At 37.1% G+C, this 23,768-nt stretch overlaps 1 protein-coding gene across 2 annotated transcripts; it reads right to left on the bottom strand.

Moving 5' to 3' along the window:
- Window positions 1–19,362: 19,362 nt before the first annotated feature.
- Window positions 19,363–22,806, bottom strand: LOC113292594 (exosome complex component RRP41 homolog). 2 transcript variants are annotated; one of them, XM_026541477.1, is made up of 12 exons: window positions 22,651–22,806; window positions 21,932–21,997; window positions 21,786–21,832; window positions 21,545–21,605; window positions 21,141–21,179; window positions 20,963–21,030; window positions 20,667–20,745; window positions 20,545–20,581; window positions 20,190–20,306; window positions 20,014–20,099; window positions 19,829–19,918; window positions 19,363–19,732 (listed from the first exon to the last, which is right to left on the bottom strand). In XM_026541477.1, exons 2-12 carry the CDS (start codon window positions 21,983–21,985, stop codon window positions 19,685–19,687), a joined length of 726 nt encoding a protein of 241 aa, XP_026397262.1. In that variant the 5' UTR covers window positions 21,986–21,997; window positions 22,651–22,806; the 3' UTR covers window positions 19,363–19,684. The 2 variants fall into 2 exon arrangements, with proteins under 2 accessions (XP_026397262.1, XP_026397263.1); XM_026541478.1 differs by having other exon boundaries at window positions 21,932–21,987; window positions 22,651–22,800.
- Between the last annotated feature and the right edge of the window lie 962 nt (window positions 22,807–23,768).

Here is a 23,768-nt window from a genome sequence, read left to right on the forward strand (position 1 = left end):
CATGAGGTCGTCGTAAAATTATTAAGGTTGGAATCTGGAATGATGATCCTAGGATTCAGAAACCCTAATTTGATCAATTGATGATCAATTCATGGTTCGTCAGAAGTTCAACCATGGGACGAAGAAGGGAGCGACTACATGGGACCCTGGATCAACCATGTAGTGTCCATATGCTCACGTGAGCAAATACAAAGAACTCCTGAAGAGTTGACGATTTGTTGATGAAAGAATGATTAAATGCTGGTTTAATCATTTATTCGAAAATGCTCGTCTGAGCCTTAGGTGAGAAAACCTAATTAATTATGACGGAGTGAGGGACCGACCATGGGGTCATGAAACCGGCCCTGGGTTGTCACGTGACCGCCTGACAATCACTTCATGAAAATCCAAAGTGTTTGGAAGAGTTTTGGACCTAATACGAGCAATTGTGCAAATTAGGTCAAAACTGTGAAAATTGATGGGACCGGCTTCCGTGAGCCAAAGAGCCAATCTTGGTCGGTCAAGATAGCGTGCTCGTGTCCCCAAGGCGTCCGTCTCAGTCCTGAGAATTTTGATATTTTCTGGCGTGCAATTGAGCATCCATTCGAGAAAATATGCCAAAATTAGGGTTTCGACGAAACTGAGGAAACACCATGAGATGAAAAATAATTATAAAATAAGGAATGAGGAGGTGGGACCGCCGTGGTCAAGGCATGGTCGGCCGGTCGTGACCACGGTCCCGTGGTGCCTTTTCCTTAATTTTATAATATTTTGATGATTTTATGAAAAATTCATGAATTTTGAGAAATTTGATGAATTTAGGGAGTTTCCATGAATTGAAGGAGTTTTCATGAGTTCATGGAAGCAAAAATATTAAAATAATAAAAACAAGGGCGTGTGGGACCATGGAGGCATGGCCGGCGGCTATGGACCGGTCCCACGAGTTTTCATAATTTTTTAATATTTTTAGGTATTTTTGATGATTTGAGGGAATTTTTCCTAATTTGAGAGAAATACCATAAATCAAGGAATTTGATGAATTCAAGGAAAAATAAATAAATAATAAAATAATAAACAAAGGGCGTGTGGGACCGGCTAGGGCATGGCCGGCGGCTAGTGGCCCGGTCCCACAAGTTTTCATAATTTTATTTTATTTTATTATTATATGATGATTTGTGCAAAAAATACCATGAAATCAAGGAGTTTTTTCATGAAATTAGAGAAATAATAATAATAATAAAATAATAAGGAACCGTGGGGTGTGGGGCCGGCTGGGACCAAGGCATGGCCGGTTGGCCGATGGTCACGCCCCACACTCCTTTCCTTAATTTTATATTATTTGTTATGGATTTATGGAAGTACCATGAAACCGAGGAGCTTCCTCGAGACGAAGGAGATTTGATCAGATGAGAGAATTTTCATCAAATCATGGAAAATAATAAAAATGTATTAAAAATATAAAACTGGCGTGAAACTGACCATGGCACGGTCGGTAGGTCGTGTGTCCGTGTTCCCAGCACCTTGGTCAATATTTTTAATTATTTATTATTTTCTTCCCTATTTTGCATAGGTTCATCGTTTCGTTGTATTTTGAAATACTCGTTCGTGCGGTGACTGTTAGTGTATCGTCGTTGAATACACTTTCACCATTTCAATCGGGGCTTACTTAGAGGTAGCTCAGACGCCCGATTGTTGATTATTTATTACTAATTGTGGAGTTCGGTGGAGAATAATTCACAAAACTGAGTAATAAGATGTTTATTATTAATTCATAGGATCAGCTGAGGATTCGACTACGAATTCAGAATAATAAAGTGAGCATTACCATTCCATGGGATCGTAGATTCGACCATAGAATCGGAGTAATTAAGATTTATCTATTACCATTTATGAGACCAGTTGTGGATTCGATCATGAAATCGGAGTAATGAGATAATATAGTTATTTATATTCTATGAGATCAAGCCATGGATCCGATCATAAAATCAGAACAATTGTTATTGCCATTCCATGGGACCAGTCGTGGATTCGACCATGGAATAGGAGAAATTGTTATCGCCATTCCATGGGACCAGTCGTGGATTCGACCATGTAATAGGAGCAATTGTAATTAGGAATAATTAACTTTGTGGCTCTATCCTAGCAGAGCAAGCTGTCTAGGAGCATTAATTATCCCGATATGAGCTTGTCGGTAAGTCATATCCTTTATATAGTCAGGGTAAACTCGTTGTTTGTTCCTGAAGATGTTATCGCTCTATACTAGCAGAGCAAGCTGTCTAGGAGTCGTCCATCTCGTGATACTATATAGAAATAATCATTGAAAGTGTTCAGTATTCATGAGATATGTGGTTGTCCAGTCGTGAGACTACATATCTACATGTACTCTGAGAGAAAGTACTCTCCGTTGAAAATTCGGTGAGAGACCCGTGTCTCGATACTCACGTCTGATTGCTGAATCATAGCTTCGTATAATTATGAGTTTACGATTTTATTCTTTGTCGAAAATCCACCATCTACAGGTATAATCTCTTACAATCTCTTCTTAAAGATCGTGAAGAAGATGTGCGTTCAAAGAATTCCGAATGTTAAAATCTTCGTCGAAATATCTTTGTGTTGAAAGAAGAACTTGCTGAATCTGAAGAAAGATGTAGCTCTCAACAAAGTTGTTTTAATGACATAGAAAATGTTTTTCTCGTGAGAGAAGAACAATTGGAGGCTGACTTATCTGCGGCTCAGAACAAGGTCAATATGCTGGAAGAAACTTGAAAAAGTTTAACCTTAGTTCAACAAAATTATCCACTATGTTGGGAGCTTGTAAGAAACATCGTGATACACGAGGTTTGGGGGAATAGACGCTTCAAGTAATAGAAAGATTGATTTTGTTTGTACTAATAACAATTTCCAGCAGAAAAATTTCACTGATGGCAAAAGTGAAAATTACCTTCAGCAGCAGAAGTTTCAAGGAACAAGGGTTGTCAACTTCCTTCTCATATAAGAACGGTTAATAACATTCCCTTCAGATGTTATTATTGTGGAAACAAGGGTCATATTGAGAGGAGATGTCATTTTCGTTTGCGAAATGAAAAAAATCATAACATTCTTATCTGGATGTCTAAGGAAGTAATCAAACCCGTTTCTCATATTACTGGTCTTAAATGCCCAACCCCAGACAAGGAAAGTGCTGTGATGAGCCAATTCTTGCCTTTAAAGATAACACAAAGCCTTTCTACAATTGTAAAATGAATAGTGTTATGAGGACAAATGACTGCTTTGTTGATCCAATGAGTAAGAAAAATTCTTCTTCCTTGGCTGAAGGAAGTTTTGGATCAAAAGTGAATATATTCATATTAATAATCGTGTTTCGGAACTCAAGGCCAGTATAAATAGACTCAAGCGTCGTATTAAGAAGGCAAGCAAGGCAGCAGATTCAGGTATCTCTTGTCCTCCTTTTATTAATTCTCTTGAGACTAACTTTATCGACTTCTCTGATGCTTTTCAAGTAAGAAAAGTTGAGAATGTCAATACCCTTGATGAGCAATATGCTCATCGAATTACAACTTAATTGCTTACTGTTGTGCATCCTCTTTGAGACCGTGTGAGGATGCACATGATTCTGAAGAAGATAGTTTGTTCTTGACAAAGTGGTATTTGTTTTATTTCTTTAAAAAAAAAATGATCATCTTACTGTTGAGCCTTGATCCGGTTAATCATTACTCTTGTAATATAAATGATCAATAACTCTTGAAATAATACTCTTTGTTGTTTGCTTTGAAAACTTTTCTGTTTTTCCTTTATGACAGTTGACTTGTTGTTTATCAACAAATTACTTATGCTCTAAATTAATTTAAGGAAAGTTACTCTGTCATAAGTTTTAGAACTTGTTTTTGATCTTTTGTCAAAACATGCTTCTAAAATAGACTCCACTGGTTCCTGGTTATGAATTTTGGTTCATAACCATGAATGTCCGTGCACCTGCTTCATGACCGAACGTACGGTTCCAATACTGCCTAGTTTGGAAAGATAAACATGTGTTTTTATATATGTATATCTATAGAATAAGAAAACGTTGCCTCTGTCTGGGGATAGATCCACCGTCCAAAAGGGGTGGATTTTTCCAAACGTCCATTGACATATCCGCGGTCTGGCCAAAGATAAACTTAAAAAACCAAATCATGGCATATCTATAGCGGCCCGACCAAAGATAACCGGACAAAGCTAACCTGACAACCTTCCTTATATAATTAGGTTGGTAACTAACCTAGAAAAAGTGTGGGTGTCTTTCCACCAGATACCACTTGGCGCTACACAACAGTAAGATAACGTGTAATGATGAGTTATTGTACAGGAAAATTCGTTTCAACCAAACTGATGCTTGATGCAGAGCGTCACGAAGACTGTTAGTAAAGGAAAAAACCCGTATTTGCTACATCAAGGGTATTTTCATACCGACAGGAGAATCCCAGTTCCAAAACGATAAAGAAAAAGTTGGATCACCAATTAAAGATGGACTCTATATGGAATAGAAAAAAAAATCCTGCATGTACGAACTTGGATTTCCAAATGGGGAAAACCAACTAAAACTAAAATTTTGATCAGAACCAACATTACAATAAGTGAAAAAGCAGGGGTCTAACAACACCACCCAATATTTCGATTAGCAATCTGTATGGACTAACTGCGAAATACTTTGCTAGAGAATTAACTAGACAGCCAGACTCAATCTAGATAGAAAGTATTTCAAGGAGTTATTATCTCAATCTCTCTATTTGATCTTTACTCAAGCAAATAGAAATCTGCGAGTCTTTATCAATGAGAGATAACTTGGACGGTACCAAATACCAATGTCCAAGGATCAATCAACTACAATCAACAACCAAAGGTTGGATTAGAGAAGTTGATGATCACGAACGCACAACCTGTATTATTTCAGTTATATAAAATATAATGCGGAAAAGAAATAACACAGACACCAGAAATTTTGTTAACGAGGAAACCGCAAATGCAGAAAAACCTCGGGACCTAGTCCAGATTGAATACACACTGTATTGAGACGCTACAGACACTAGCCTACTGCAAACTAACTTCGGACTGGACTATAGTTGAACCCCAATCAGTCTCCCACCCGATCCAAGGTACAGTTGTACTCCTACGCCTCTGATCCCAGCAGGATACTGCGTACTTGATTCCCTTAGCTGATCTCACCCACAACCAAGAGTTGATGTAACCCAAAATAACTGACTTGATAATAAACAGATCTTTCTCACACAGAAAAGTCTATAAGAGGATAAATCTGTCTCCCACAGATAAACCCTAGGTTTTGTTCCGTCTTTAGATATAAAATCAAGGTAACATGAACCAATTGATAATCCAGTCTTATATTCCCAAAGAACAACCTAGATTAATCAATCACCTCTCTACAATCCTTCCTGACTACACAAGCGGATTGTCGAGGAATCACAAACAGTGAGACGATGATGTTTGTGACTTCTTTATCTTGCCTATCGGAGAACTCTCACGATCTCAAGCCAATCAATGGATTGTACTCGTACGATAGAAGATGCAAGATCATATCACACAACTAGGATAAAGTAGTATCGGTATGGCTTCACAATCCCAATGAAGTCTTTAAGTCGTTAACCTGATTTTAGAGAAGAAAATCAAAGGTTAATGGGGATCGACTCTAGCGGGCGCACTAGTAGCACACAGACGTGTGGGGACTAGTTTTGCACAATGCTAGATGTCTCCTTTATATATCCTTCAAATCAGGGTTTTGCCTTAGTTACAAAGCAATCCATATTCACCGTTAGATGAAAACCTGATTTAGATTCAAGATAATATTTCTCAACCGTTAGATCGAAAACTTAGCTTGTCACACACACTTGGGTAGACGTTTACTGGGTTCGTGAAAACCATGCCCAAACGTGTACGTGTATGTTGGTTCAACATAGTAACCCAAAAGGTTAACCATATGAGCATTTCATATTAACCTTATTCTTCTTCACCATAACTAGTTCAATTGACTCAAATGAAATAGTTACAGAGTTATTCAATTGCTATGAGATCTTATGTAACTACACAAGACACAATTGAAACAAAGATAATTCGATTCGATTGAATCGGATCATGAACATTATATCCACGGTTTGCATAAAGCATTCCTTAGTAATTTAATGTGTCATGTTCAGAGCACATCTTTAGATCATAACCTCTTAATCGGTTGAATTTTCCAAACTCAGCATAAATTCTTGGGATGAGAACTTCCGCCAGTTCGCGGACTGGGTTCGCGGACTTAGCACACAAATGAGTTTTGGAAAATCCCAACAGAAATTCTCAGTCGAGAACTTCCGACTTGGCAAGCCAATTCCACAATCCTCCCGATTTCTCTTGATCAACAAAATTCAAAAAATTCGGTTCAAGGAATACATGGTTATGTAATCTAAACTCTCATTTCAATCATTGAGACATTATCAGAAGACGCTATGTAGCCGTTATTCACAGACCGATTCACGTCGGAGCAATTATCCAAGTGATTGAAACTTTTCATGACTTTCGTCACTAGGTGAAGATAAACTTGATCAAAGCGAAACGCTTTACCAACACACGATTTCGAGATAAAAGATAAGCAATGCTCGAAATGTCAAATGTGTATGATCTAGTCTATATAGCATACGACTTTTGTCTCATAAGAAGTATGAGATAGAAGAGATAGGCTTTTGAGTGATAGATAAGTTCAAGTCTCCACATACCTTTTTGTTGATGAAGTTCCACGGTTCCTTGTATAGATCTTCGTCGTTGTATGATGAATCGCCATGATGTCCTTGAGCTAACTACACTTTTCTATCCTAGTCCGAGACTTAGCTATGTAGGCTAGAAATCAAGACTTACAGTTTTGATCACTAACATTGACAAACATGCTTGAGATAGCAACGCATGCGAGGTTGACCGAGCTATGCTCTAACAATCTCCCCCTTTGTCAATTTTAGTGACAAAACTATTAATACATATGGAATATAAAAAAAGATAAACTTTAGTGGCTCCTATTCCATAGTCAAATCTTCAAAATTCTTTGAAATCTTCGTTCTTCCAAGTACTTCAATGATCCCAAAGGTTGTAAGTTTAGCACCATCGTTTTTGAAAATCCGTAGCTATAACAATGAGAGAAATCGATATTCTCGATCATTATTATACAGTGTCATAGTATTATTATATAACATCAAAGTCCAATTGTATCACGACTTTAACAACAATACTACGGTGATATGTATCACTCCCCCTTAGTCAATACTCCATATCGATCATGGAAACCACTCCCCCTTACACAATGATCCGAAAACCATATGTATTTGTAGTGTGAACTACAATATTTCTCCCCCTTTTTGTCAATAAAATTGGCAAAGGTACAAGAATGGGATCATAATGAAATTTCCACAAGAGACATTTCATGACCAAAAGAAAAATACATACCAACTTAATTTAGATGCAATCTAATAGCCGAAGCTAACATCATTCATCAAGGAGTTTTAAGATACAAGATAACCCCTATAAAATTCCATAGCCGCACTCCCTGCAAGATATTACCATTAAGCACAAGTTCAAAAAAACTCTCCCCCATTTGATGTCATTCCCGAGAGAACAACAAGAGCGACCTTAATTTCGAAAGAAAAGAAGGATTTTATAATGGACACCAAAAACCATAGGAATGATTTTCTATATCCAAAGCTCAACCAAATTAACCACAAGTAAACCCATGATTAATTCAATTGGAATACGCAACTAAATCAAAACCACAAAAGTGATCAATTTAATTGAAAGTGCTCAACATAAGTAAACTCACGGAGCTACGACTAAGTCAATCACACGGAAATGACTAACTTAACCGTTCAAATACTCAACATAAGGAAAACCTTACGGAATATATGACTACATTAACCAAAGAACATGATAGTGTAGTCTTTCATATATTCAATACAAGAATTTGTGGAATATATGAAAACTCAACTAGATTAATTACAAGAGAACCTATAATTAATCTAATTGGAATACAAATAACCAAACTAATCACCGAAGTAATCAATTTAATTATTTTGGGCTCAACATAAAAGAACTTATGGAACCCCGACTAAGTTCATCATAGAATATGACAACCTTAACCGTACATGTACTCGACATAAAAATGAAGACTTATGGAGTACTAATTAAATAACCAAACTAGTTGATTAATTTAGTTCCTAATGCTCGACATATAGCATCTTATGGAACAACCAACAAGCCTAGGTAATCGACTTAGTTGTAACGTGCTCAACATAAGACACACAATGGAGCCTTCACGGTAAAACATAATAACATGGATCAATGAAGATCAATACCGTGGATAACATATAAGGATCTATTCTATTTTCCATCATAGCGACATAATAGACTTTATCCTTGTTGAACAAAAGATATTATCCTATTTTCCATCAAATACATGATTGCATAGGCTTAACTTTTGTATATGTCAAAAGTCCATTTGTCATTTCATCCATACGAATACCGATTCATGAACGACTTTACTTTTGACCTCAATATGGGAACTTCAAGTTCACGTTCGTAAACAATACATATCCCATAAAAATATGGCAATATCACAAACCATTAAAATACTACAATAAACATCATCCTCCAAATATTTTTAGAATTTAATAACCGATAAACCTAAAAAATAAGCATAAGAAGATGAAAATAAAAATAGCTATGTGTAGTCACAATCATCGTTATTCAAAGCACTAGTTATTCTTCCAACTAATCCAAAAAGAAGACATCCTAGGCGACAATGCCTTTGAGAAATTCAGCATCATTCCCAAACTCCTTGTTGTCAACAGCCATTGGAACATAAGGTTCACGAAGATAGGAGTTTATATCAACGAACTGTCTTGGTTGATTATGTCGTACCAAGGCTCTCTGAATTTCTAAGGACTTTGACACAAAAGCCTTTATTTCACGAATCTCCTTTCTTACTTCCTTCAACTCATCAAGAACATCGGAAAACTTCTGAGAGTTAGAAGGCACATCCCTAGGATTTCTTGTATTCCTTGTTTTTCTTTTCAGGGATTTAGAAACAGGAGATTTTCCTTTTTCCTTGATTGAGGATTTAACAATCATGTTGACATCCTTTCCATCTGACGTGATTCTTTGAGAACAATTATAAACAAATGGATTTGTGTGATTGAATCACTTAACTCAACAAGCAATCTTTATAGGATGTCAAAAAGGAAAAAGGAATGTAGGGTTCGAAACCTATTGACAGGTTCGTATACGCCCAACTCTAAAACCCTATAAAGAGTAGAATTTTCGATAATAACCCTTTATTTTATTTGATAGACAGAAAATAACAAATCTAAGAAAAGAAGAAAAACTTTATTGAAGCCTGAATCATCACTCAATCTTGTCTCTTTTCGATCAGGCACATGAGACAATATTTTCCCAACAACACAATCAAATTGTGTTACGATGAACAACGATTTGTCCATCTTTTTCCTCAGGGGAGGAATCTTCAGACTTCTGTCTATCAAAGCGATTCGACCATACTTTCTTTTCAAATCGTCTTACTCTATCCCTGGAAACCAACTTCTTAGATGAAGATAAGATCCTACATACCTCGGCGGTCTTCTGAGCAAGTTTCAGCTTCCTTGCTAATCGATCTGCTCTTCGTTGAAGTTTGCTGGCGTGCCTTATTTGGTGCTTGTACTTGTAACACCTTGACAGTTCGTGTCCCTTCATCGAACAAAACGATCACGTCAAACTTGGATAGTATTCAGGCATCTGAGATGTGCAAGCAGCTAGACATACAGTAGATCCTGAAACATTACTGACATGTTTTCCAGTTAGAGAATCTTCCAGCTTGATTGGGTTTCTTTCTTCTCCGAACCCATTGTGGTTGATATATGTATTGCTACAAGTATCAAAATTGATGTTTTCACCAAGGATCCCTACACTTGATTTCCTATCTTTATCGGAATCATAGGTTTCAGACATTTCATCAAGTGTTATAGCTAGACCTTTGTTCCCAGTGTATTTTCTACGATTTGGGCATTCATTAGCAAAATGGCCAAAACCCTTACACTTAAAGCACTGAGGCATGTCCTCGTCATCAGCCTCGTCAGCATCCCTGTTTTTAGGAGGTACGCGACCGTGTGGTTTGTCTGATGACCTAGGTTTGTCTCTTGAAAATCGTTTACTTCTCTTCAACATAAGATCCCTAAACTGTCTTGTGATCAAGGAGACTGACTTGTCAAGGTCTTCATCTGAAAAATCATTCTCATACTGATCATCCTCAGAGACATGAACACTTTTACCTTTGGCAAGTAATTTAGTGTTCTTCTGTGCTTTAAAGGCAACATCCTTACCGACTTTGGATGTATGCTCATGGTCAAAGATCTTTAGCTTCCCAACCAAGGTGTTTCTGGAAAGATTATTAAGGTTATTCCCCTCAACGATGGCATGCTTCTTAGACTCGTATCTAGATGGCAGCGATCTGAGAATTTTCATCACAATGTCCTTTTCAGGAATAGTCTTACCCAATGCAAAAGATGCATTAAGAATTTCAGCCACTTTGTGATTAAACTCATCAAATGTTTCTTCATCTGTCATACGAAGGTTCTCCCAATCGGAATTAAGGTTTTGAAGCCTAGCTTCCTTTTCAGTGGAGTTCCTTCAAATACGGTTTCTAAGATATCCCAAGCATCTTTAGACCTAGTGAAATTAGACAAATGGTGTTGAAGACTTGTGGAAATGGCATGTATGATAGCATTTAACCCTTCAGAATTCTGCTTTGAAGCAAGAATCTCGGCAGCATTATATTCACCAATATTGTTGGGAACAGTTCTGTCTCCAGCTGCAACAACGGGCGCATCATAACCATTCACCACATATACCCATGATTGAAAATCACGCGATTGAAGAAACGCTCACATATGAATTTTCCACCATAAGTAATTGGAGCCATCAAAGACTGGTGGTACGTTAATAGAGATAGCACCTCTGTCCATAGAGTCAGATCGCTACAAACACGTACTTGTTAGGTCTTAAATGTGTTTTCCTGCTCTGATACCAATTGAAAAAGCGGGGGTCTAACAACACCACCCAATATTTCGATTAGAAATCTGTATGGACTAACTCCGAAATACTTTGCTAGAGAATCAACTAGACAGTCAGACTCAATCTAGATAGAAAGTATCTCAAGGAGTTATTATCTCAATCTCTCGATTTGATCTTTACTCAAGCAAATAGAAATCTGCGAGTCTTTATCAAAGAGAGATAACTTGGACGGTACCAAAGACCAATGTCCAAGGATCAATCAACTACAATCAACAACCAAAGGTTGGATTAGAGAAGTTGATGATCACGAACGCACAACCTGTATTATTTCAATTATATAAGATATAATGCGAAAAAGAAATAACACAGACACCAGAAATTTTGTTAATGAGGAAACCGCAAATGCAGAAAAACCCCGAGACCTAGTCCAGATTGAATACACACTGTATTAAGCCGCTACAGACACTAGGCTACTGCAAACTAACTTCGGACTGGACTATAGTTGAACCCCAATCAGTCTCCCACCGATCCAAGGTACAGTTGTACTCCCACGCCTCTGATCCCAGCAGAATACTGCGCACTTGATTTCCTTAGTTGATCTCACCCACAACCAAGCGTTGCTGTAACCCAAAATCACAGACTTGATAATAAAAAGATTTGTCTCACACGGAAAAGTCTATAAGAGGATAAATCTGTCTACCACAGATAAACCCTAGGTTTTGTTCCGTCTTTAGATATAAAATCAAGGTAATAAGAACCAATTGATAATCCGGTTTTATATTCCGAAGAACAGCCTAGATTAATCAATCACCTCTCTACAATCCTTCCTGACTACACAATCGGATTGTCGAGGAATCACAAACAGTGAGACGAAGATGTTTGTGACTTCTTTATCTTGCCTATCGGAGAACTATCACGATCTCAATCCAATCAATCGATTGTACTCATACGATAGAAGATGCAAGATCAGATCACACAACTAGGATAAAGTAGTATCGGTCTGGCTTCACAATCCCAATGAAGTCTTTAAGTCGTTAACCTGATTTTAGAGAAGAAAATCAAAGGTTAATGGAGATCGACTCTAGCGGGCACACTAGTAGCACACAGACGTGTGGGGATTAGTTTTGCACAATTCTAGATGTCTCCTTTATATAGCCTTCAAATCAGGGTTTTTCCTTAGTTGCAAAGCAATCCATATTCACCGTTAGATGAAAACCTGATTTAGATTCAAGCTAATATTTCTCAATCGTTAGATCGAAAACTTAGCTTGTCACACACACTTGGGTAGACGTTTACTGGGTTCGCGAAAACCATGCCCAAACGTGTACGTGTATGTTGGTTCAACATAGTAACCCAAAAGGATAACCATATGAGCATTTCATATTAACCTTGTTCTTCTTCACCATAACTAGTTCAATTGACTCAAATGAACTAGTTACAGAGTTGTTCAATTGATATGAGGTCTTATGTAACTACACAAGACACGATTGAAACAAAGATGATTCGATTCGATTGAATCGGCTCATGAACATTATAGCCACGGTTTGCATAAAGCATTCCTTAGTAATTTAATGTTTCATGTTCAGAGCACATCTTTAGATCATAACCTCTTAATCGGTTGAGTTTTCCAAACTCAGTAGAAATTCTCGGGATGAGAACTTCCGCCAGTTCGCGGACTGGGTTCCCGAACTGAGTTCGCGGACTTAGCACACAAACGAGTTTTGGAAAATCCCAACAGAAATTCTCGGTCGAGAACTTCCGACAGTTCGCAGACTCTAGGTTCGCGGACTTGGTAAGCCAATTCCACAATCCTCCCGATTTCTCTTGATCAACAAAGTTCGAAAACTTCGGTTCAAGGAATACATGGTTATGTAATCTAAACTCTCATTTCAATCATTGAGACATTCTCAGAAGACGTTATGTAGCCGTTATTCACAGACCGATTCACGTCAGAGCAATTCTCCATGTGATTGAAACTTTTCATGACTTTCGTCACTAGGTGAAGATAAACTTGATCAAAGCGAAACGCTTTACCAACACACGATTTCGAGATAAAAGATAAGCAATGAATGCTCAGCTCGAAATGTCAAATGTGTATGATCTAGTCTATATAGCATACGACTTTTGTCTCATAAGAAGTAGGAGATAGAAGAGATAGACTTTTGAGTGATAGATAAGTTCAAGTCTCCACATAGCTTTTTGTTGATGAAGTTCCACGGTTACTTGTATAGATCTTCGTCGTTGTATGATGAATCGCCATGAAGTCCTTGAGCTCAACTAAACTTTTCTATCCTAGTCCGAGACTTAGCTATGTAGGCTAGAAATCAAGACTTATAGTTTTGATCACTAACATTGACAAACATGCTTGAGATAGCAACGCATGCGAGGTTGACCGAGCTATTCTCTAACAATAAGCACAGTCACAATTTAGATCAATTTGTTTTTTTTTTAGTTTTAAACTACGTGGATCATCTCAGGTAAAGTCTCATAAGTTCATCAAAATTTAGCGATACAAGTAAGCCTCATCAACCAATTGAGCAGCTGGACGAACCCTTAAATGAGTATAATAAGATGATGGTCCTTTAAAGTCGGCAATGTTTGTGACTGGTGGTGGACAACAATTTGTTGGTGTCTAACCAGGCGTAAGATTTGTTAGGAGACAATTTAATGCATCTGGTGGAATTATGGGAGCCGCAATAGACATACAATCTGCACCAAAACCATCACCATATATACCTACTACTATACCAATAAGCATATCCCTTTTATCAATGAAACTACTGCTATAAATTCCATAATTCTAGACAGGTCCATCGTCCGAAAGAGGTAGGACAAATCCGGACGTCCGTACCAATTGCTACTAAATATGGCCTAATCGTTAGCGAAACAATTTTTTTCACACTGAAGAGCATATACAATCATCCATACATTATCGTAAGCGTATAAACAGTAGGAGTTCAAATCAAATGAGCCACCCCTAAACTGCTTCCATCTAGATACTAGATAGAAAATCGTCTTTTTCTTTTTGAATCCGGAGTGTGTAGACAAAGTGTAAGAACACCTTGCACTGCATATGCAGTTGTTTTTGAAAGAGAAAATTTTGAATCCAAAACTGTTGGGAGCCAAGTTGTAGCAATCCAAACAGATTCACTTTTCATCGTTCAAATATTCTTAGCTACATCAAATACTAACAGACCTGATTTAACGTAATTATTTAAAACACCAATCGGTCATTCCACCAATGCAAGCTTAACTAATACGTATTCCGGGTTATTTCCATGTTTGGAGGAACCGCTGCTTTTTAAGAAATTCTGCAGCGTCGTTCTGCAAGTTTATCTCCTCATGCAGCAATGTCATTCCGTTTTTGATCATCATCAGTGAAAAAAGCAATTATCACCTCTCTTCAAGCGTAATACCTAACCATATTAGCAACTGCTGTCATCTAGAAAAGATCAGATGGATTGTCTGAACAAACAAGTGGTACTAAAGCGATGAGGGTGGGATACATAGAAGTGAAACACAATAAAGGTATTCAGAGTTTATTTGATATGACAGAACATGCAAAGTTCGAAAATTTTGTGGGCCCATTGTTTGTTATGATAAGAAAATGATATGGGTATTTCATCATGTGAAGATGAGAAGCAAGTTGGTAATAATAAATTAAGAAAATTGGTAAAGAATTAATAAATTTACACATCAAACAAGTGAACTATTCAAGCATTTCTAATAATAAATTTGGTTAATGCACCTAATCCTTCGTTACTTATGTGAGGTTTTAGTTAAAAGAAAATAAAGGGGGTAGAGCCTCGAGATCTGCAGTGATGAATGAGCAGAGAACAGATGCATGCAATGGTCTTTCTATAGACGATACTTTGGGAAAGCAGTTCAGCTGGACTTATAGACGTTCACGCTAGGGTAGAATCAAAACTCATCAAAACTTTATCTGGCAATTATCAATGAAGCTTGGTTAGATAAACTTCAAAACTGGAGATGTAAAACCCTTCCCTTATTCTGATCATTCTCCAGTTTTTGGGTATTCTTTTGCTAGCAAAAAGGCTTCCCATCCTGCTTTTCGTGTTCAAAAGTTGTGGTTTTCTGGCCCTGACTTTTTGCAGTTGCAAACCCGCCTTAGTTTGGCATGCCGACATTTTTTTTCATAATAATATATGTTCAAGAGGTTAAAAAATATCGCCCTAAAATGCTGGAAGCCTGGAGCGTCTGTGATGTAAGCATAAGACTAAAACAAGCTGAGTTGCTTTAACATCAGTAGTATGATATTTTAGATATTGACCCTGCCAATGAGGTACAAGAAAAAAAATTAGCGGAGCAGGTTCGTATTTAGCCTGCTACTTCGCTTAGGAAAAAAACAACTAAGGAACTGCAAATGGAGAAAGGGGATAACAATACAAGTTTATTTCATAGCATTCGGTTGAGGAGGAGTTACCACAACATATCTGAACATCGTGCCATAGGCCCCGGCTAACTTACAGGCTGACTAAAATTGTGCCAAAGAGGTTGAGCCCCGGCCGTAGGCCGGGGTGATACCTAGTGTATATATATATATCAAGGATTCTTTTTCTTCTGATATATGCTCGTTTCGTAACCTCAAGATTTCTCTTGTTGAAGATGGATGCAAAAAGCAAGAAAAAGCTGAAGATGGCAAAGTTATCGAGTTTCATGAAAACCCTCTTCACATAACCTGCTATCATCCAGTTGATCATGAAAACAATCTTTCAGTTCAGATGTCATCTCAATTGGTTGGAAATCTTCTTCGATATTGGGGTTGTACGTGATCAACTTGAAACTCCAACAAAGAGTCTTGAGTTTTTGAAGACTGAACTGAAGGATTATCGATTTTAGGAACCAAGGTTAAAAAGGTGCTATTTACCTCTCCAAGAAGTTTGAAGCTGGTGAAAAAATTCTGAATAGCCTTAACAAAATCAACTTCAATAATTGACCAGCAAACTTTTAAGAAATGACTTGTAAAGCCATCTGGCCCCAAATCTTTACTAGAACCAATACAAGAGAGAGCATAAACAACTTCATCCCTAGTAATGGGAGCAACCAGATTAGCAGCATCAGTATCATTCACCACCTTAGAAAATTGAATAAAATCAACATCAAGGTTATTAATACCAGGAGAACCAGCAACAATAAACAAATTTGAAAAGAAAGTGGTACATTCAAGAGCAATTTCTTTATCTTCATCCAAAATCACTCCATTAGCATTCTTTAAAGATAAGATATATTATTTCTGCATCTTCTTTCTTTTACAGAACTATGGAAGAACTGAGTATTCGATTCTCCCAAATCCATCCATTGAACCCTAGATTGCTGTTTGAGAATCGATTTTTCATGTCTTGCAAGTCTAGCATATTTACTCACAGCTCTTTTCTCCACAGCAGCCACACTAGCATTTAAAGGAGAAATCTGAACAACAGCTTGAGCAGTAGTCATTTCTTTTTTAGCTTCAACAACAGCTTCAGAAACATTAGAAAACCGTTCTCTCCTTAAATTAATCAATCTCTTCTTCACTCTCTTAAGTTTAGAAACAAGGATGAACATAGGGTTTCCATTAACCTTCTCCTTCCACACACTTCTCACAATATCAAGAAAATCAGTTTCCTCTGTTAAATAATTGAAAAACCGGAAAGAAGGACCATGAGTACGCTTCTCATACACAGAAATCACCATACAGAATGATCATAAATCCCCGGAGCTAAGAAATCCGCTTTAGACTTAGTAAAAACAGACACCCATTCAATATTAACCAAAACTCTATCAATCTTAGAGACAATTATACTAGGGTCAATCTGTTTATTCGACCAAGTATAGAAGTCACCCGAAAAAGGTAGTCAAAAAACAAAGCCTCTTCAATACAATTAACAAAATCCGTCATAGAAGATATATGACTACTACTCTTCCCGCTAATTCTTTCATTAAAATTTAGAATTTCATTAAAATCTCCAAGTACTGCCCAAGGGAGATCATAACTGCCAGAGAAGGCAATTAAATCATTCCATAAAGCAATTCTTCTAGTACTACCATTATCACCATAAACAAAAGTAATAGCAAACTTCAAATTCCTACAAGTAGTAACTTCCAAAAGCATTTCTTGAGAAGAAGAGTGCAATAACTTCACAGACATTTCAAGAGGATTCCATCCCACCTAAATTCTCCCCGAAGAATCATTCTCATAATTATCTAAAAAACACCAATTTTTATTTATAGCTAGTCTAACAGTATCCTTATTTTGAACTTGAACATGGGTTTCAACAACACCCACCATGGACAATTCATTTGAACTAATAAATCTACCTACTTCATGTTGTTTTAGAGAGTCATTCAATCCCCTAGTATTCCAGCATCCAACTTTAAACATTATTTAAGGAGATAAGAGGCCTCTTAGCAGGCCTTGATTTCTTAAGTTCTGCTCCTTTAGGAGCCAGACTAGACATACCAGAAGAACTACTTCCTTTAAAGAAAGAATTACCTTTAGGCCCTCCAGTTGTTAGAGAATTTTGACTTCCAGAAGCATCCCCGGCAGAAAAGTTGATACCAGGCACAACAGGTTTACCAGAATTTACCACTGCTGGATTTTGGGATTCCTGAAACATCTCAAGTAACGCATCAAACTTATTTGCAGTAGGTACATTCACATTTTGCTCCTCCTCCATAAAAACATTTTCCTTATTACCCTCTGGAGAAATAACTACCTCCTCCATACTCACGTGTTCAGAATTAGAAGCATCTTCTTTTGAAGTATTAATAATAAGTTGAGAATTAGACTTCCTTGAACCTTTCACAACCAAGTCTGCTGATTCCCAGCACCATCAGCCTTTTTAGGAACCTCCACAACAACCTCCTTTGGTTTAACCCAAGAACACTTAACAACAATATGACCAAAAGAATTACAGGCATTACACTTGGGAGCCTTCCATATTCCACAGTAACATCCACTACATGTTTCCCTTCATAAAAAACTGGAACAAAGCTAGGGTATTCACAGTCAACATTAATTTCAATCAAAACCCTTGCAAAACTCATCCTAGCCCTAGTAGCTGTGAGCTTATCCATCATAATTGGTTTTCCAATCACACTAGCAATCTTAGAGAGAGCTTTGGAATTCCACATATGTAATGGAACCTTCCTTAAATTAACCCAAACATGAATAGTTTCATTTATGCAATTTCTTGCTCAATTAAAGGATGCCAAGGTCTAACAAAAAATTGTTGTTGAGAAATATAAACAGGACCATACTCAATAGCAGCAAGACGATCAGACTCATCATCAAACTCAAAAACATATAGAGATTAGAGACTCACCATGAATTGTCATATGCATTAACCCCTTAGGTCTCCAAGCTCTTTGCAGAGTATTCTTCACCAACATATAATGTAATTTCCGACCAACAATTGTTCCAATAACTAGGTCTTTGCAATGAGCAAGATCCACTTCAACATCACCATAAACGATATCATCAACTTTCTTACCTTCAGCCGATCCAGGATCTTCAAAATCTAAAGAGGAATCATGGATTAATTCCTTCTTCTTAGTAAAAAACTCTGACCAAACAATCTTCGAACTAAAAACCCTTAAATCTTCAGAACGAGAACCTCCCAAAGCTACACCCTCTACCTGGTGGGAGGAAATAGGTAGAGACGATCCGCTAGTGACGTTACCAGACCCTCCATCATCAGCCATGATGAAGAACGAACCAAAAATCAACCAAAACCAGCAGAAATCGAAACCCTAATCACCTTGACTTTTTGGTCAAAATCGCTCGGCCAAAGTCAAGCTTCTTTCACTCACGGGAATTTCGTATTCTTCTTTCTTCTATTCCTAAAATATTCTGATCACTTTGTTTCACACGAAAAAGAATAAATTTAGTATTTAGTTTATATGATCCAAAAATTCCGATCACTGGAAAACAAAAACTTACAATTCCTGGTAATAAAAGTAGATTTAGCTTTGCAGATAACTATGTGCTAGCCTAGTTTCACCTAACTGTGTAGTTCAAGTGGTAACTGTGGCAGGCATCCACTAGGTGAGTTTTGCTCAACCTTGTTCAGGTCACCATTTTGACAGTGTAAGACTTCAATAATGAAATCAACATCTTACTTGAGTTCTATTTTAGTAATTTGAAGAGCTGCTTTATAATTTGTCAAAATGCAAATTGAAGGTCTACTGAATAAGCATTGTCATCAACTGCTTTACAAATTGACTTGGGGATTGACTTAAGTTGAGAGTAAAATTTGTACCTGGTAACATTGGCAAACCGAGGGCTAGACACAAACAGATCTCAAGTGAAAGGAATCAAGTAGTTCACCACAAAACTCCCAAACAAACTGCATACTTGGAATTGGGGTAATTTCTTCACTTCTATGAATTTTTGTTTGGGCGTATAAAACTAGTCTCAGAAAATTAATCCATTAGATCAACCTAAAAGATCAATACTTTCATTCCAACTTGAAATTCTACAGTGGAGAAGATTACAATCTATTATACTTGTGATCAAAACCGACATCATTCTGCTTCCACTTCTGATAGGTTACAATCTCAGCAAACATGGTGTATTACTGAAAGAATGGACACAGCCTCAACATCATCATCATCATCGTGTGTAGGATTATATACCACGCCTATACTCCAGTTGCTTGGTGTTTTCTTGTAGTACCTGAGAATTGAGCAAAGGGTCAGGCATAAATTGGCTCCATGATACCCAGGGAGAGCGTGTTAAATAAAAATAGATGCAGGGTATATAGATATATACTTCTCGAATGTATTTTGCTATTGCCTTGCACCCATCTACCGCGAGTTGCATTACCGTTTCAAAGGTCTCCATAGGTAGTTTTGCATCCATCTGCAATTAAGTAAGGAAATTTTTTAAAACAGTGTCAAGCCATAAACTGATTGTTTGTGATTTTATAACACTTTAATAAACCCTCGAAATTGAACCTGAAGTAGGGTCACTTTATCCATCTTGGATAGAATTCCAACAGTAACGTCAGGGCCTCCTGCGCTATCTTCAACGTAGTTCAAATCTGACATATTCAGAATTCAAGTTTGATTAGCTCTGGAGTTTTAAAACTTCTATATGGTAAAATTCCTAAGAGAAAAGCAAACTGACATACCGAGCAAAGGAGCGCTGTTAAGATATCCAGCACTGCAAGAAATGGCGAGATCACGCATCGGAATCCCAGCATCTGCAAGTGCCAAGGTTGCAGCATTTATGCAAGCAGACCTTGTTCCTATAATGAACGAAAACCCTCAATTTCGTTCAATATTAAAACTAAATCACGGCTGTGAATGCATAAAACTAAAGACAAGACAAAAGAACAGCAGGATTTTGGATCCAAGAGAATTTACAACCATTCCTAGAACATATATTGGAAGATTGATGCTAATATGCATAATAAACAAGCAATTGTCACGGGAGATGCGATTCTGGGACTAACTACCAAATTCTGCAACATTGTTAGTGCTTACCTCCATCAGCTTGAAGAACTTGGACAAAAACGTCTATCTGCAGAACACGTAAAGGAGCTCAAAAAGGGAATATACATACTGCATACAGGAAAGAAATAGCGGTGCAAGCAGTTGGGACAAACCTGGGAACGAGGCATTAGGTGTGTCATAATGCAAGCTTCCAAGGTTTGTCGTATAACAAGAGATATCTCCGTGGATCGCCTTTATGTAATACAAGAAAAGCAATGGACTGTTAAAATTTCAAACCTGGGAACCCAGATTATGACAGATGAAGAGTCATATGGCATTCTTGGTAGTGCTAACCTAGATTCTCATACAAATCGATCTTGTAAAGTCAAAAAGGACTTGGAGGTTGCTGGTTAAAAGGCATGCTAAGAGCTTCAATAACTTTTAAGAGGTTAAAAAATAAAGTGACTACCTGTCACCCTTTGGTTTCCTCATTCGATCTCCAGTACTAAAGTTAGCCATGCCATACTCGCACCTAACCTATACAAAAATATGGAATACAAGGTAATAAACAACGGTGGAAAATCAGAGGACAGACAAAATAAAAATAAAATGTAAAGCACTAAAGAGATTGAGGTTATAATACATACCAGAGCCCGGTCATTCAATTGCTGGCTCCTATTTTCAACCTAAGAAAAATGAAACTTGTATAAGTATAAAGCATTTACTCAAAATTCGGCGAACCAGTTTCTCTTTTAAGTGACCTGCTAGCTGTACCACTCCTTATGCTTTTCCATGCAGATTTTTTGCTGACTCACTTGGACGAATATAAACTATTTATGAATGATTAAAGCTAGGAGATATATTATTCTGATATATAAGTAGAATTAAGGTCAACACTCATAGGTATATTAGAAAAATATCTGAGACTCTAGTTCATTTGACAACTCAGTTTTATATATGAGCATATGGCCATATTTTTACTGTGAAGAAGTTTTAATAACTGAGGTTACAAATATACTAACTTTGAAATGTGAGGTACTTGACCTTTTACCTCTCTAGGACCATACACTGCAGCTGTAACCTTAGTGTTTCCCATTTCAAAAAGAGCAGATCTGAGACAATGGAAGCAAAGATAAACTATCACCGTTTTAATTCCAGGACCATATACAAAAAGTATCCAACATTAAAAAGACGTTATAGACATCTAAATATTACAGAATGTTATATATTGATATATTCATATTAGAAAGATCCAACTCAAGAAACTGTTTAAGGAATAGGAAATATTATACCCGTCTGCTTTAGCAATAGCACCCAGCTCTGCACGAATCTGCCTCATCTGTAATAAAAAAAAAAAGAAAATACTATGTTACACACACAGTAAAAAAGAACCCAATGTAAAATGAAAGGTGTTGTTTAGAATGTGAAAGAGCAAGACCTCCATAGGACGACGACCATCTAACCGGAGCCCTTCAGGACTGACATACTCCATCTCTGAAAAAATCTGAAGTAGGTGTGAGAAAATTTTACTAAACTAGATGACTAAATGTTTGTACAGTTGAGCTACAATGGACAGTTTCATAAGTACAATTGATAGTAGTTAATTTTGAATCTCGTAACCAGAACAAAACAATACATATTAGATGAATCTTTTAGATGTTTGATTCCACCTCTACAGCTTCGCAGTATGCAAATTTCAGATAATTAGACAACACACGAAGCAGTAAACAAGAAACTTATTAAAAATCAAAAACCAATATCAACACTAAGAGGAATGTTAAATGGCCGGCAAGACCGCGTTTCTTAGTAAGTTCAAAGCTTATCCTTGGGGCCTCAAACTAGAGTATTTTCAGATTCCCAACACAAAAAATGCTCTGCCGTTTCTTACCATCAACTTCTTCCCACACTAAATTTACTGATTCTTCACAAACTACACTGTAATATAATCTAATAACCTGACGAAACAGTAATGAATTAATGAGGAGAAATTCAATGGGTTAAAAAAAAACATTCGAACCTAAAACATCCCATAAAAGTGACGGAACTAAGCCCTAGTAACCTATTTTAGTTTCGTTCAAAGCTCATTGAAAAGCAATAGTTTCCTCAAAGGATTGAATTCGGAGAAGCTTACAGAAAAAGAACAAGTTCAGAACTCACCAGAAATTAGTGCCCTAAATGGTACTGCGAAAGGGGCTGGTGAAGGATGGAAGAAGAAGAGTATTGTTGTTAAAGAAATCTCAGTAAAGCTTATTGGATTCTTGAGTTTAGTGGGGTTTTAGAGACCTGCTGGTAATAGGAGGATTTTTGGAGAAAATACAGTCTAGGGTTTAACTTTAACAACGCCTGGTAACTCACGCCTGTTACAGCAAGCACTGTCGTGAGCCTGGGCTATGCCAAATTTAGGGTTTTTGGCTTAGCCCAGGAAGGGGGAGAAACTATGGGTTAACCTATTTGGAGGCAGAAAAATAGAACAAAGAAGAATCTTGTTGTTTTGAGACATACTCATTTTTTTCTAAGCATACAGAGTCATTATCTCATCTTGGGTGGGTTTATAAGGGGTGTCTAACGGGTAGTGCAATTACCTATATATCCATAAATGGAAAGGAAGCACAAATCGAAGTGAGCGACGTTGAAGTGCAAAATCCAAATCCCGATTGCCCTCAGATGTATATTTAAATTTGAATTACTAAAGTGCCTTTTTACCCATAAAAACTTAAAACCAAAAATCAAAACAACCTTTAAACTTAAACATTTTGGACTCTAATTCAATCAAACAAGTAATCAAGCAAAGGAAGCACAAATCGAAGTGAGCGACGTTGGAGTGCGAAATCCAAATCCCCATTGCTCTCAGATGTATATTAGAAGTTATTTGTAACAAACCCATCTTGTTTTTTATTGATTTTATTTTTTTTATCGACAAAATAGGAATTCAAAGATGAAATTAGGGTTTACAGAGGTAGGTTCGGCTCAAAAAGTCGCGAAATTATCAGACGAACCTAGCCATGTTCTTCGTTTTTAATTTTTCAAAATATCAGTTCGGCTGATCTTGGAATATCAATTTTGAGCCGAACCTAGTATATGATTTAGGGAAACATTGAGCTGAACTTTTGACTTGAACAGGTTCAACGATGTTCGTCTGGTTTGTACATTTCTAGGTTTTGAGTTGAACTGTTGACTTTAATAAGTTTTGAAATTCGATGATGTTCTGCTGATGCGACTTTGCTAGATTTTGAGTCGAATTGTTCATCTATGTATCATATCAGTTATCATCTGAA

Source organism: Papaver somniferum, chromosome 7 (genome assembly GCF_003573695.1).
Source record: "Papaver somniferum cultivar HN1 chromosome 7, ASM357369v1, whole genome shotgun sequence".
Lineage (NCBI taxonomy): Eukaryota > Viridiplantae > Streptophyta > Magnoliopsida > Ranunculales > Papaveraceae > Papaver > Papaver somniferum.